Genomic DNA, 13,795 nt, shown 5'->3' with positions numbered 1-13,795 from the left:
AGACGTTCAATGTGGTGAGGCAGCTTCAGTCTTTACATGTATGTATTTCTTTTTTTTTTAAATAAGATTATTGCTTCAGCCAACTACATGCTTTCAGAGCTTTTCCAGTTGGATGAGCCTAAAAAGGAAGACAGTTCAGACTCCCCTTTAAATGAGAATTCAGATGAAAGCTACAGTGAAGAGGAGGAGGAGATGGCAGACAGCGATGAGAATGGATCCTACAGCACCAGCTCCGACCCGGCAGACGACAACAAGGCAGTGGCTATAATTAAGTCTGTTGGAGAACTGTCAGTACCAGAAAAATACAAGTCGATTCATCAGATCAGAGTAAGCGAGCTATATTTGTATTTATATTGTTTTCCTTGCAAAATAGAACATTCTTATAACTGACTTGTGAGTTCTAGAACTTGACTTTAGGAACGCACAGTGAAGTAAAATTACCTGGAGTAACTGACCCACATTATGTAAAGCTGTGGTGAACAAATGTGCTAACCGGGAGTCCATATTTCACTTTTTGTGAGGGGGATTTTCCTTTCTGGTGACCAATATATAGCAATTGGTCTCTCGTTCCCCGGCATTGCTGTTCAGTACTTGAGATGTTGATGGATTACTGTTTGTTTAGTGAACATAGAATCAATTAGGGAGCAGATGGCCCTTTGGTTTCCATGTAAAGAAAACTGGTGAATTACCACTGTGTTGCCAAGTACTTGTTTCTGTGGTCTTATGTCTGCCTTGGTTGGAGCCAGGTGAACCTAACAACTTCATCCTCTTTAGGTCTGTCTCTGGGCAGTGAGTTACACTAACTGCCCTACCATCCCTCAGTTGGCAACAGTAGACTTTTCCTGTACACTGCCTCCCTATGTTTAGGTATAGGTATATACCTCTCTTTTATTGCCTAGTTTTTCTTACCTGCCGTTTTCACTCCCACACTTCATTTTTTTCATAAAAGCATCAAAGTCAGTCAAGGTCCTGTACTGTTGCTTCTGCTTAGCACATCCTAATGCATTTTCATGGCTTCCTTTTCTTAGGCTTGTGTCTTGACTAAATGATGTCACTTCTTCCTTCAGGATCTCTGATCACTTTGGCCAAACTGTACTGTTTTTATTTCTCTCAGAGCCTAACTTCTAGCCCTGTACTATATATTTTCTCTCTTTCCCAGAGTGTAAGCTTCCATCAGTAATGTGCTTACAAATAAGTCATTGCCTGTCTGTCTGTCTAAATCTTAGTTTACATTTAGCTTGAGCCCCACATTTTTCCAATTAAATCAGTGATTACTACACTTCGGTGTACTAGGGAAACTACATTGTAACAGAGCCCTGGACTCTGTTGGATGATTTAAGGATGGTATGGAGTGTTAAGATCCTCTGATTTTATAAAGAACACACTTTACCAGTTTCTGAGGCACACAGAAGAGTGTCATCATCTTCTTGGGAACATGTTTTAGCTTTGCCTGGCCTTTGTGGAATGGCTTAAGAGTTTGCATTCTGGGGTCCTAATTCTCCATTTATTCACTTTGTCCTCTGACAAACTCCTGAGTCGTCTGAGTGGGTTTTCCTGGGAAAGCTAGTGATTCCAGCTGCCCCGGATTCCAGCAAAATGAAGTGCCCTGGCATTTGATGCCACGTAATCAGAAGCTTTTAACAGGGTTTGTTTCTTAATGAAGCAAATAAATTACAGAAAGGAAGGGAATGGTACTTGTTAACCTACTACTAAATTGATAGTGTTACTATCAGTGTGCTGCTGTCAACACTAATAAAAGTTCAGCTGATCTATTTGCTTTGATGTGCATTTTTCTAAAGCATTACTATTACACTTTCATTTTTATCAAATAGAATTATTAGAACTTTAAGTGTTGGGCTACAGCCTTTTTTTAAGCAAGATTTGAAACAGTGCTGAAAACATTTGTATCAGATACCTCACCAACTGTATTACAAAGCACATTCCTAAATTATTGCTTTGCAAAGTTGTAATAATTTTGAGAAATGAGAGCTGGTCTGTTGTAGTGGTAGCATGCTGGTAACTAACTTGTCATTGTTTATCTCTGAAGCCCAGTTGTGCGTTTCCTGTTTGCCATGACACAGAAGAGCGCTGCCGACTTGTACTTAGTTATGTGTTGGAGGTAAGTCTAGGTTTGATCCTCATTGATCAGCAGTCTGTTCTTATTTGCAAGTAGCATGTGTTTGTTGGTGTCTAAATGTTCTGAATGATGCCTTTCTGTGATTTTATTTTCTTCATCTAAATTGAAAAACCAAATCTTTCAGATAACATGTAGTTCTAAATATCCGAGGTAGAAATACTGCTGTGTTTAAGTTTTGGTTAACTACTAGTGAATGGGATATAGCAAATAATGTTCTTTTAAAGAAGGGAATAAAGGTGTGTATTTGTATGTGTTTACTTTTTAAAGGGTTTAAAATCTGTAGATAGTAGCATCAAAAAAGAAAGTGACCTTCCAGCAGCTGACCCCAGCACTCCTATCCCCTTAAAATATGAAGATGAATCCACAAGGTGTGGTCCCGAGGGGCTGGAGAAGCAGATGGCCTTGTTCCTGGACAAAAGTAAGTTGGTCGGTTTACACGTAATGTCTTGAGTAGAGTAACAGACTACCCTGTAGCCAGAAAGGCTTGTGTAAGGCACTTAACTAGAGGAGTGAGGAAAAAGGAAGTCATGCAAATGAAAAGTCAGGGAAGCCTTTCCTTGAAAGATAATTTTGAGGTTTTGTACACTTTCTAGTGAGAACCTAAGGAACCTGCTTCTTCCTGTTGTCAACCTTGGGAAGCCCAACAGAGTTTTAGGGAATTGTTGCCCTTGTAAAATGTGTGAGGTTTTTAAAGAGCAAAGAATTGAACAAAGAGAACCAGACTACTCACTAGCTCTGAAGGACATGGTCTCTACTCAGTTAAGCTGCTCTTTCTCCAACTGGAGACATTGATAGCAGCAGTTTTAGAGGCTCTTAGAAAATCCAAAGGGTGGGCTGTTAAGATGTCTCAGTGGTTAATCACACTTGCTGCTCTTCCAGAAGTTCTGGATTCAATTCTCAGCAACCACATGGTAGCTCATGACCATCTTTGAAGGCTCTGATGCCCTCTTCTAGTGGATATAACATGTAGACATTCCTACATTTGAATATATACATGAAGTGTTTAAAAGAAGATGTAAAGGACTAATAGGATAATGTGCTTAGAGCTGTGTACCTTATGAGCACGTATAAGAGATGCCTGCTATTAATGCCATAGTTGAATAAGCTAGAAATAGCTTTTAAAATTTCTAGAGGCTCACCTCTCAGTGTGGACTTGCAAATACAAATCTTGTTTCTTAATATGAATTGTATGTTCCTTAATTCCAGTTTGTTGTTTTGTTTTTTGAGATTTTACTCATTTTTTACTTGATGTGTATAGGTGTTTGGCTTCCATGTCAGTTTACTACGTGCATTCAGTGCCCATAGAGGCCAGAAGAGGGCATTGGATCCTCTGTAACTGGAGTTACAGATGTGAACTGCCATGTGGGTGCTAGAACAGACCCAGGGCTTTAGGAAGAGCAGCCGCTGAGCCGTCATTTCCATCCCCAGCTCCAGCTTTTCTGTTTTAATGGTTTGAGAGTCTGTTTTGTTGTTGTTGTTGTTGTTGTTGTTGTTGTTTTGAAGTAATACACATGTAGAAGTAACGGGCAGAGGGGCTAGATTTCTTTCTTTAGTACTTATGTGGTACTCCTTGTGTGCAAGGCTCATTCTGCATTCAGAAAACTGCACCAGGACTTCACTGTTGTCTAAAATGGCTTTTCTTGTCTCTCTTCCCTGTTGAAAAACCCAGCTCCAGTGTGGGCTTGGCGGCTCAGTTGTAGTCCTGTCACTTGGGAGGCTGAGGCAGGATTGCTGCAAATTCAGTGGTAGCTTCAGACTCAAGAAAAGGGAGGATGGGGTTGAGAGATGATTAATACTGTGAAATAAAGAACATTCCCACCCCATCGTTTAACTTTTCTTTCTTTCTTTTTTTTTTTTTTTTTTTTTTTGATCACTTTAATCAATGCCACACAATTTTTCAAGGTACTTTGTTACCCAGGCTGCCCTTCCAGAGGACCTGGGTTCAATTCCCATCACGTGTATGGCAGTTCACAACTGTGTGAAATTCCAGTTCTAGGGAATCTGACCCTCTCACATAATAACTACCAGTGCACACAAAACTGAAGGAAGGGAGGGAGGTAAGGAAAGGAAAGGATATCATTGTCATTCAATTGCTCATTCTCTATACTGCTGTCCTCTGTCAGCACGCGTCTGCACTGACAGACTTAATCCTCTTCTCCTGTGTTAATCAGCTCTCAGCACACACAGCTGTGAGCAAGACCTTCTTACAGTGTCTCACATATAGAGATGTTTATGGCAACAGAAGAAAAGGATACAGGCACAACCCAGGCCATCATAGGCCATAGTAACAAAGTACCTTGAAAAATTGTGTGGCATTGATTAAAGTGATCAAAAAAAAAAAAAAAAAACGAAAGAAAAGTTAAACGATGGGGTGGGAATGTTCTTTATTTCACAGTATTTGGATCCTATTAGTGTAGTTAGAGTATTCTGGTGCAGTATATGTTAGCAAGGTACTCCTTTAACTTTGTGTCACAGTTTTATGTGCCTGGTACCATGACACATGAAAATGTAAAAATGATCATTTCACAGAATGAAGACAGTAATGAGGCTGGACCTCGGTGGGATTGGGTTTTGTGTTGTGGATTCAAAGAGACAGGGTTGCCATTTGGTACTCCAAGCTGGCCTCAAAATGTAGACTCTTGAGTGCTGATGTTAGACATGAGTCACCATACCTGGCAACTTCAGTGGTCTTGATAGAGAAAATGATAAAGTACAGTGAGGATCAGGGAAGAGCAAGCATCTTCGCAGGCCACAGGTAGGAAATGGCTTTAGCTGATCAGTAGTGGATATGGGCCAGGAAGAATGCTGGGGAAACAACTTAGTACGTGAATAGAGAAGCTGGTCTGATATCTGGGGACAGGCTCTGTTTTACAATGTATATACTGTTTGCTAGTGTGATGCAGAAATTGTAGATAGCTGGCAGGTGTAACTTCCATGTTGAAAGTGACAGTGACTGATGGGGAAGCCGAAGACCTTAGAAGTCTTACACAAAGATGCCATGACACTGCTGCTTTCTTCTCCTGCCATAAGTTACCAGTCTCAGCCTGCCAGTAGTACCTGAGTCAGGCTATTATTTTCTATCGAGACTTAAGTTCAAACAAAATGTGATGTTTCTTTGTTACAGTGGGCTCCCTTCAGAAGGGAAATTGTTCTGGGCAGTCTGGAATGACCCCTGGTTCTTGGCAACATAAAATGAAACTTCAGCTAATTCTCAAGTCATCAAAGGCCTACTACATTTTGTCAGATGCTGCCATGAGTCTTCAGAAGTATGGAAGAGCATTGAGATACATTAAGCTAGCTCTACAGAGCCATGGTAAGCCACCATAACTGAGGAAGTATGTCTTGAAGGCCCTGGAGGGAGGAAAGCATTGAGTCATAGTGAATCTTCACTCTTCCTTAAAAAATTCAATTTTAAAGCAGCACCTTCTGGCATGTTGCATTTTATTTTTACTGTTATAATATCTTGGTGTGAAGTATGTGAAGCCCTGTGCCACTTGCTGTGGACCGTGGCTATCACAGCACAGATTTCACGTTTACCAGGAGTATCAGTTCTAACATCTGTGGGGGTTCTCCTTCTTACCACTGTTCAAACAGATACTTACTGCTGCCTCTGCACCAACATGCTTTCTGAAGTGCTGCTGTTTCTCTCTCAATACCTGACACTCTGCGGCGACATCCAACTCATGCTGGCCCAGAACGCAAATAACAGAGCAGCACACCTTGAGGAGTTTAATTACCAGACAAAAGAAGACCAGGAGATCCTCCACAGTCTCCACAGAGAGTCCAGCTGCCAGGGTATGCATGCATCTTCCTTGTTCACAGTAGGAGAATCTGTTCAGCTCAGGAAGTATGCTGCAGAAGTGTCAAGAACATTAGCCTTTGATTGAGTGCTCCATACCCTTCCTTTTCAAGTTGTAAATTTTGACTATGGCTAAGTGTGGTTGTATATATACCTTTAATCCACCAAAGGGAGATAAGCAGGCAGATCTCTGTTTGAGGCCAGCCTGATTTACATAGTTCCAAGACAGCCAGGAATACATAGTGAGGGGGCTGGTGAGATGGCTCAGCGATTAAGAGAACTGACTGCTCTTCTGAAGGTCCTGAGTTCAAATCCCAGCAACCACATGGTGGCTCACAGCCATCTGTAAGGAGATCAGATGCCTTCTTCTGGTATATCTGAAAACTGCTACAGTGTGTACTTATATAATAAATAAGTAAATCTTCAAAAAAAAAAAAAGGAATACATAGTGAGACCGTGTCTTAAAAAACAAAGAGTACCATCCTATGTGTTTGTATCAAATAATTTTCAGAGAAACAGTTGATGAGATTTTTGTGGATACACATCTAGGCAACTCTGCAAGCCTGGGTTTTGGGGAGAAAGGAAAAATGGTTGGTGAAAGTGAGTTAAGTACCTTATGAATAAGCCCACAGAGCTAAGAGAAAGTTAGCTCATACCATATGCCTTATCTTCTGTTCTAAGGAGAGAGAGTAGTCTAACCGCAGGAGCACGCTCTTCAGCTTAGAGCAGCCATGTGAACGCACTTCAGTGTGATGCAATATCGTTCTTGGTGACAATTAATGTAGATACTAGAAGAGAGAGATGTATCATTTCCTAGTATTTTTACCCTTTCTTCCCTTTCTAAAATAATTATTTTAATAGTCACATTGGGAAAATCCTTAGAGATTTTATTTATCTCTTCAGTTATTTTACTTAAAATACTTTGTGATGTTCCCCCATGCATTGGTGTCACAGCAGGAGTACCACATTCCCCTTAGCTGGAGTGCCGTGCTAAGTCTACCATCACCCAGCAGCCTCTTTGGTGGCTATAGCTTGATATGTGCTCTATTTCAGGAGCTGTCCCATCAGTCAAGCATAGCAAGTAGCAAGGCTCTCTGACTGTAGGAGAGACCTTTAGTCTGTACCAGTAGCCTGGGAAGGTCTGAGTGGGAGAAGTAGCTGGTATTTATAGACAGAAAAATACTATCTTGAGCAAACATGAATATTCTAGGAAAATACCATTTTATTAATAGACATTTTACAGTGATACAATTTTTGTTGTATTGATGGAGTCTGTATTTACACTGTATTGCACTTTCTTTTTGACCTAAAATGACAGGCACTTACAGGTATTAAGGAGTAAGGGTTCATAACATCACTTGTCCTGATATTTCTTTCTTTTTTTTTTAAGGATTTGCATGGGCAACAGATCTATCTACAGACTTAGAAAGTCAACTTTCAGTTAGTTGTAAATGTTATGAGGCTGCTAATGAAATCTTGCAATTCAGTGACTTAAAAAGTCAGAATCCAGAACACTATGTACAAGTGTTGAAGAGAATGGGAAACATTAGAAATGAAATCGGTGTGTTCTACATGAATCAGGCTGCTGCACTGCAGAGTGAGCGAGTAGGTGAGTGTCTCCTATGGCCTCTTCATTCCCAGTTGTACTGGAGAATCAGTTGTACTGTTTGTGGGTGGGGCAAAGAACTGGAACCTGAGGATGTGTAATCACAATGTTCTCTGCTGAGAATCTTAAGAAATAAAACTAGAAAAAACATTGCTCCTTGGGATTCATTCTTTCCAGTATCTTCATACTTTCAAATCAGAAGCAGCTTGGACAGCTAGCCGTGTGCCAGGTTCTGTGTTGGATGTGCACCTAGTACCTCTTCCACTTGAAAAATCTGCTATAAATGCAGATCTCCGGGAAATGTGCTAAAAGATACATACATTCAGTGCAGTGGATGGGGAAGCTGTTTGTCCCAGTTTTAGGATATTTGAAGGCTTTGGGAAAGATGATACAGTTGCATTGGCAGTCCCTGAAAAGGACCTCTGGATGCAACCATGACAAAGGGAAGGCTCTGGAGCACTAGTGTGCAGAGCACAGGAGCCTGGGATGAGGGTCGCAGCAGTTCTGCTACCACAGAACTCCACATGAAGTTCAGGAAGCAGTGAGTAGAGGCTCAGGCTGTACTGGGTTGATTTTTTTTATATCAGTGGATTGTACGTGTGGAAAGATCTAATTTAGTAGGTTATTATAAATGTGCTGAGAGCTGTAAAGGGATGGTGTTCCTCAGATTGAAAAGCATCCCCATAAGGGTAGTAGCTGAAGCCATTAGAGGGGCTATTAGTGGAAAGACTAGGTGCTTTGAGAAGGGAAGGGGCCTGACTGGAACTGAGGGCCACAGATAAACTGAACTCATCTATGCTTGCTAAGTTGTGAACTGTGCTTGGCCCAGGGGATACAAATGATGCTCTAGAAAGTTCATTGTTGGTGGGAGAACCTGAGTGCTTAAGTGACATCTGGAGTTTGTCAGTGGGAGAGCATGTGGTATATAGTAAGAATCCAGGAGGACTATATAAAACATAAACTATAGCCTCTTAAAACTCAATTGGAATCATGATGTGTGTTTGAAGCTTAACAATGTAGTCCTTTGCTCAAGTGTCTTTACTTGGTTGGCTTTGAATGGCTGCAATTAAATGTATTGATCTGCTGGGACTACTAAGTACCTCAGATGGTAACTTAAATATTAGAATTTATACTTCCCAGTTATGAATACTGGAAGTCCAAGGTCAAGGCAACATCAGGGTTGGATTTGTCTCAGATTTCTTTTCTTGCCTTTCAGGCCCTTTCTCTGTGCATACCTTTGGTGTCGTTTTCCCAAGTCATATTGGATCAGAGTCTCGTTCATTCTTTTTATTTATTTATTTATTTATTTATTTATTTTTGGATTTGATTTTTTTGAGACAGGGTTTCTCTGTGTAGCCCTGGCTGTCCTGGAACTCAGAAATCCGCCTGCCTCTGCCTCCCAGAGTGCTGAGATTACAGGCGTGCGCCACCACCGCCCGGCTCCAGAGTCTCATTCTTAATGACCTCATTTAATTTTAATCACCTCTTAAAGGTCTGATCCTAAGTATTGTCACATTGTAAGCTAGTGGGAGTTAGTGCTTTACGCCAGTGACTCCTGAAGAATGTGTTTCCTCATGTGACAGGCATCGAAGAGAGTGAGTGATGCAGTTGACCCTGTTGGGTTCACACTGATGTCTGCTTATGCAATTGTTTTCTTTCTTTCTTTGTGAAGTGAGCAAATCTGTGTCTGCTGCAGAGCAACAATTGTGGAAAAAAAGCTTTTCTTGTTTTGAAAAGGGGATTCACAACTTTGAGTCGATTGATGATGCTACAAATGCTGCCCTTCTGCTATGCAACACTGGAAGACTCATGCGGGTCTGTGCACAGGCACACTGCGGTGCAGAGGATGAGTTCAAACGGGAGTTTTCTCCAGAAGAGGGCTTGTATTACGGCAAGGTAAGGTGGTTGCCTTCACGTCAGGCCTTATATATTCACTCTCATCCATCTGAACTTGTCCTTTGCTCCACTAAGTAAACTACAGATGATTAAAACATTGTGATGGCAAAGGAGCAGACAGCTCGTAGGAACAGTAGGTTGTTAGTGCTGAGGATGACCTATGGAACTGTTGGGGGAAAGATGCTTAGGTAAATGGTGCTGATGCAGCTAGAGTTCAGGATACTAAAGATTGGCATAGAGAAACTTGGAAAGTATCAGAAGATGCAGGTGGAAGTCTGTGTATCTCAGCTAGCATAGGAGATAGAAATGTACATCAGAGTGTAAATGTAGAAGCAGGTCACAGTAGCTCAGATCAGAGCACAAATGACAGGAAGGTCAGAGGTGAATACATCCTTAAGATATAAAGAAAGGTTAAGAAACTTGAATATGCAAAAGAGCAAATAACCTTTTAAAGTAAATGCTCAGTAAGTTTGTTTTTATTTTAAAATCATAGTTTATAGTACATGAAAAATTGAACATGGCACAGAAGACATGACTCAGCAATTGGAAATGCCTGGTGTTCTTCCAGAGGATCAGAGGTTAGGTCCCATGTAGGACAGCTTACAACTGCCCATAACTCCAGCTTCTGAGGACTGATTGTTCTTTCCTTGCCCTTGCATGTACCCCTGCACATAGAGTAGATACAGATATACACTAAATATCAGTCTAAGGAATGACCCAGGGCTGCTTGTTGCACTCATGTATCTCTAGCTATTAGGAGACTGAGGCAGGAGGATTACAAGCTATCTTGCAGAGATAGGGGTTGACTTACAAAATTGTCACATTGTCTCAAGTGTTGGAGAAAGCGAGTACAAGAAATGAGCCTGTGTGGCTCAGGAGGTAAGAGCACTTGACACCAAACCTGATGATCGCAGTTCAGTTCCCTTAGCTCACATGGTCAAAGGAGTAAACCAGCTCCTACAAGTTGTCTTTGACTTTAATATATACATGTATACACAGATTAAGTAAATAAAAATAAAATTTTCATAAAAAGGCATGAGTGCTCAAATTATTATCTGTTTTGAAACTTTAAATTTAGCCTTCAATGGAAAATATACCTGGTATAGTACATTTTAAAATAAAAGTGACTTTAAAAAAACACTTGTGTATCCAGAACAGTTAATAAATACTTACCTGGGGACTGGAGACTGCTCTTCTGAAGGTCCTGAGTTCAATTCCCAGCAACCACATGGTGGCTCACAACCATCCATAATGAGATCTGATGCCCTCTTCTGGTGTGTCGAAGACAGCTACAGTGTACTTACATATAATAAATAAATAATTTAAACAAACAAACAAACAAACAAACACTTACCTGAAATGTAATAAATATTGCGGGTGATGGAGCTTAATGTGACTGTTGTGAGAATACCGTAGCCAGTATTTGAAGATGAAGGTGAAAGAATTAATTTTTACACTACAGTAATTTTTTCATAATTGACTAGTTATACAAAGTAATTTTCCTTCAGAATTGGGGGAAAAAAACCCAACAAAGTCCATCCTTCTGCATCAGCCTGAGTCAGAAAGCAGCACCAAGGGCAGACCTTGAAGGGGCATTCTGTCATCTCTTTACAAAGTACTTAACGTTGATTGTCCTGCCTCCCTTGGTGATGCTGTCCTTTAGTTAGTTCTCCCAGATTCAGTTGATGTCTGAGTGGTTTGAAGCATGTCTCATTTCAGTATGCTTTTTGCACATGTTTAACACCTGCCCTCTTCACAGGCCGTTGATTACTATTTGAAGGCTCTGAGGTCATTGGGAACGAGAGACATGCACCCAGTTGTTTGGGATTCTGTGAACTGGGAATTGTCCACTACATACTTCACCATGGCGACTCTACAGCAAGATTATGCTCCATTGTCCAGAAAAGCTCAGGAGCAGGTGATAAGATTTTCTGGTTTTTAAACTGAAGTCAACACTACTTATTCCTGCATTTAATATTGCATATCAGTCATCTTTCACAAGCAGTATTTAATGTGAGAGCTTGTAAAAAAAAGTTATAAGCTTATTCTTCCCCTTCCCCACTGAAATCTGAGCAGATTGAGAAAGAAGTCAGCGAGGCTATGATGAAGTCCCTGAAGCACTGCGATGTTGACTCAGCAACTGCTCGGCAGCCCCTCTGTCAGTACCGAGCTGCGACCATCCATCACAGGCTGGCTTCCATGTACCACAGCTGTCTGAGGAACCAGGTGTGACCATCCAGATTAAATCCCATGCTTCATTTATTTAAAAGTATCCTGTGAGCTTGGCAATGCTTTGTGTCTATTTTATATGACACCTCTTCCTGTTAGCTGATGTGGCTGCTTTAGAAGAACTTAGCATGTCAGTGCGTCTCCCTTTCCATCCATCACATGTACTTTACTGTAAATTATTGTGTCTTAGTGTGGGAATCAGATATTTTCCTGGACATACTACTTAATATTTGTTATGAATGTAGTTAAACTTTGTATAGCAGTAGTTCTGTGTACATTTTAAAAGACTTCCCAGGGCAGGAGTGAGAGAGTCAGCAACCTATAACCATCTGTATTCCAGATCCAGGAGGATATAGTGCCTCTGGCCACTGCAGCCTTCTGCAGCCTTCTGCAGCCTTCTGCATCCTTCTGCACGCGTGTGCTGAGTACTCCTCTTCCACATTTACATAATTAAGAGTTAAAATACAGCCCTCTCATCTCTGTGAGATGGGAAAGGCACATGAAAGCATCTGGGAAGTATAAGTAAAGCACGGACACAGTTGAAGGACTGTGAGGGAAGCACCAGTATGACTTCTCTGGAGACCAGAGACTGGAAGAGTACTCTGTAGAGCCCTGGGCTTTCCTACTGACGAGTTACCGTGTCCCAGATGGTCTCTCGTGTTTAGGTTCTCTGTATCTTATAACTGAATAAGTTGTAGTTTTGTTTTTGATTTGTAAAGAACTTGATGGATGGAGTTACACCGCCTTTCCTCCCATGGCTTACTGCCTGTCATTGAACACCCTGTCTCTAATGCATGGAGCCCTTTGGTTTTTTTTGGTCAAATTTTGTTCCTTTTGTCCCTTTAGATTTTTGAGACAAGGACCCGCTATGTCATTTCAGACTGGCCTAGAACTCACAGTATAGTAGAGAACTGAGAACTCAGAGTTTCTAGTCTGCTGCTTCATTTTATTATTTCCCTTAGCAGGTACTAAGTAATATTTTAAATTAATGAACTTAAAACTTATAACACTATAAAAAATAAAATGCATTCAGCAATGCAGGCAGAATTGAGTGGTAATACTGAAACCCCAGCCTTGGGACTTTGTTTTATCATATTTTTATTTGTAGGTTGGTGATGAGCATCTTAGGAAGCAGCACCGAGTGCTGGCCGATCTCCACTACAGCAAAGCCGCAAAGCTCTTTCAGCTTCTCAGAGATGCTCCCTGTGAACTGCTTAGAGTGCAGTTAGAAAGGGTGGCGTTTGCAGAATTTCAGATGAGCAGTAAGTCTGACTTCTCAGATGTGTGTGTTAGCTGTTTTTTCTGCATCATGTTAGAGGCCGTGCTGTGTGTGGCTCTTGGATATATAAACAGGACATTTTCCTGTTAATTTGCCCATGGTTAGAGCTTTCCCTACATGTTTTGAAATGCTTTTTAAAACCTAGAGAAATGAATACTATGCATAGCTTTAAGTATGAAAAGTTTTGGGTGGAGAAGCAGCAGCATGGAAACCATGGTTCCCATGGAACTGGCACGGGGATGGGGGGGCTTTGATGGTAGAACGGATGCTGCTTGAGCTCAGATAGATGAGCAAATGGGGAAGGGTGACAGGAAGTGAGAGGACTTCATTGTATGCCGTCTTCACAGCAGAGAATGAGAGAACATGCTCATTCTGACCACTTAGTGCTCCCAGGGTCCCACCCTAGGGTTCTTGCCAGACTCTCAGCTTGCCTGCACTGCCAGCTTTTGAGACCTCTTATATGGTAAGGCAGCTATTGTTTGAAGTACACCAACTAATTTTTATTTCATCTTGATTTTTTTAATATTACAAAATTAAAATTTATAAAGTTTTGGAGTTTGGAGTGTGCCTGATATCTGATGTTAGAATTAAAGATGCTCAGCCTGTAAAGTCTGTGCCCTACCTCAGAATGGGGAGGCAGGATCTGAATTGTTTGTGATCCCAGGCAGTCTGATTAGAGATGTTAATTTATACTTTAAATATGTGTGACTTAGTTTGTGTGAGATACAGAGCCCTTGAGAATAAGAAACTACAGGTTTATTTCCTGTATATAGGGACCCTGGGAGGATAGGAGAATCATTTCCTGTAGCCTCATTTAGAAATGGATTCATTACCATTTCTAAAACTATT

General features: G+C 41.0%; 1 protein-coding gene across 2 annotated transcripts in view; it reads left to right on the top strand.

Annotated features, from left to right (window-relative positions):
- Edrf1 (erythroid differentiation regulatory factor 1) overlaps positions 1-13,795 on the top strand; it is a 34,136-nt gene that overhangs the window by 13,749 nt on the left and 6,592 nt on the right. For both annotated transcript variants that reach the window (XM_052196624.1, XM_052196615.1), the window contains exons 13-22: positions 67-327; positions 2,048-2,119; positions 2,405-2,555; positions 5,262-5,450; positions 5,732-5,932; positions 7,327-7,545; positions 9,215-9,438; positions 11,198-11,356; positions 11,515-11,664; positions 12,776-12,929. In XM_052196624.1, coding sequence (XP_052052584.1) covers positions 67-327; positions 2,048-2,119; positions 2,405-2,555; positions 5,262-5,450; positions 5,732-5,932; positions 7,327-7,545; positions 9,215-9,438; positions 11,198-11,356; positions 11,515-11,664; positions 12,776-12,929 — 1,780 coding nt within the window. The remainder of the gene's footprint in view (positions 1-66; positions 328-2,047; positions 2,120-2,404; positions 2,556-5,261; positions 5,451-5,731; positions 5,933-7,326; positions 7,546-9,214; positions 9,439-11,197; positions 11,357-11,514; positions 11,665-12,775; positions 12,930-13,795) is intronic.

The sequence above is a fragment of the Apodemus sylvaticus genome, chromosome 1, assembly GCF_947179515.1.
Source record: "Apodemus sylvaticus chromosome 1, mApoSyl1.1, whole genome shotgun sequence".
Lineage (NCBI taxonomy): Eukaryota > Metazoa > Chordata > Mammalia > Rodentia > Muridae > Apodemus > Apodemus sylvaticus.
This window is presented reverse-complemented; position numbering and strand designations above follow the sequence as displayed.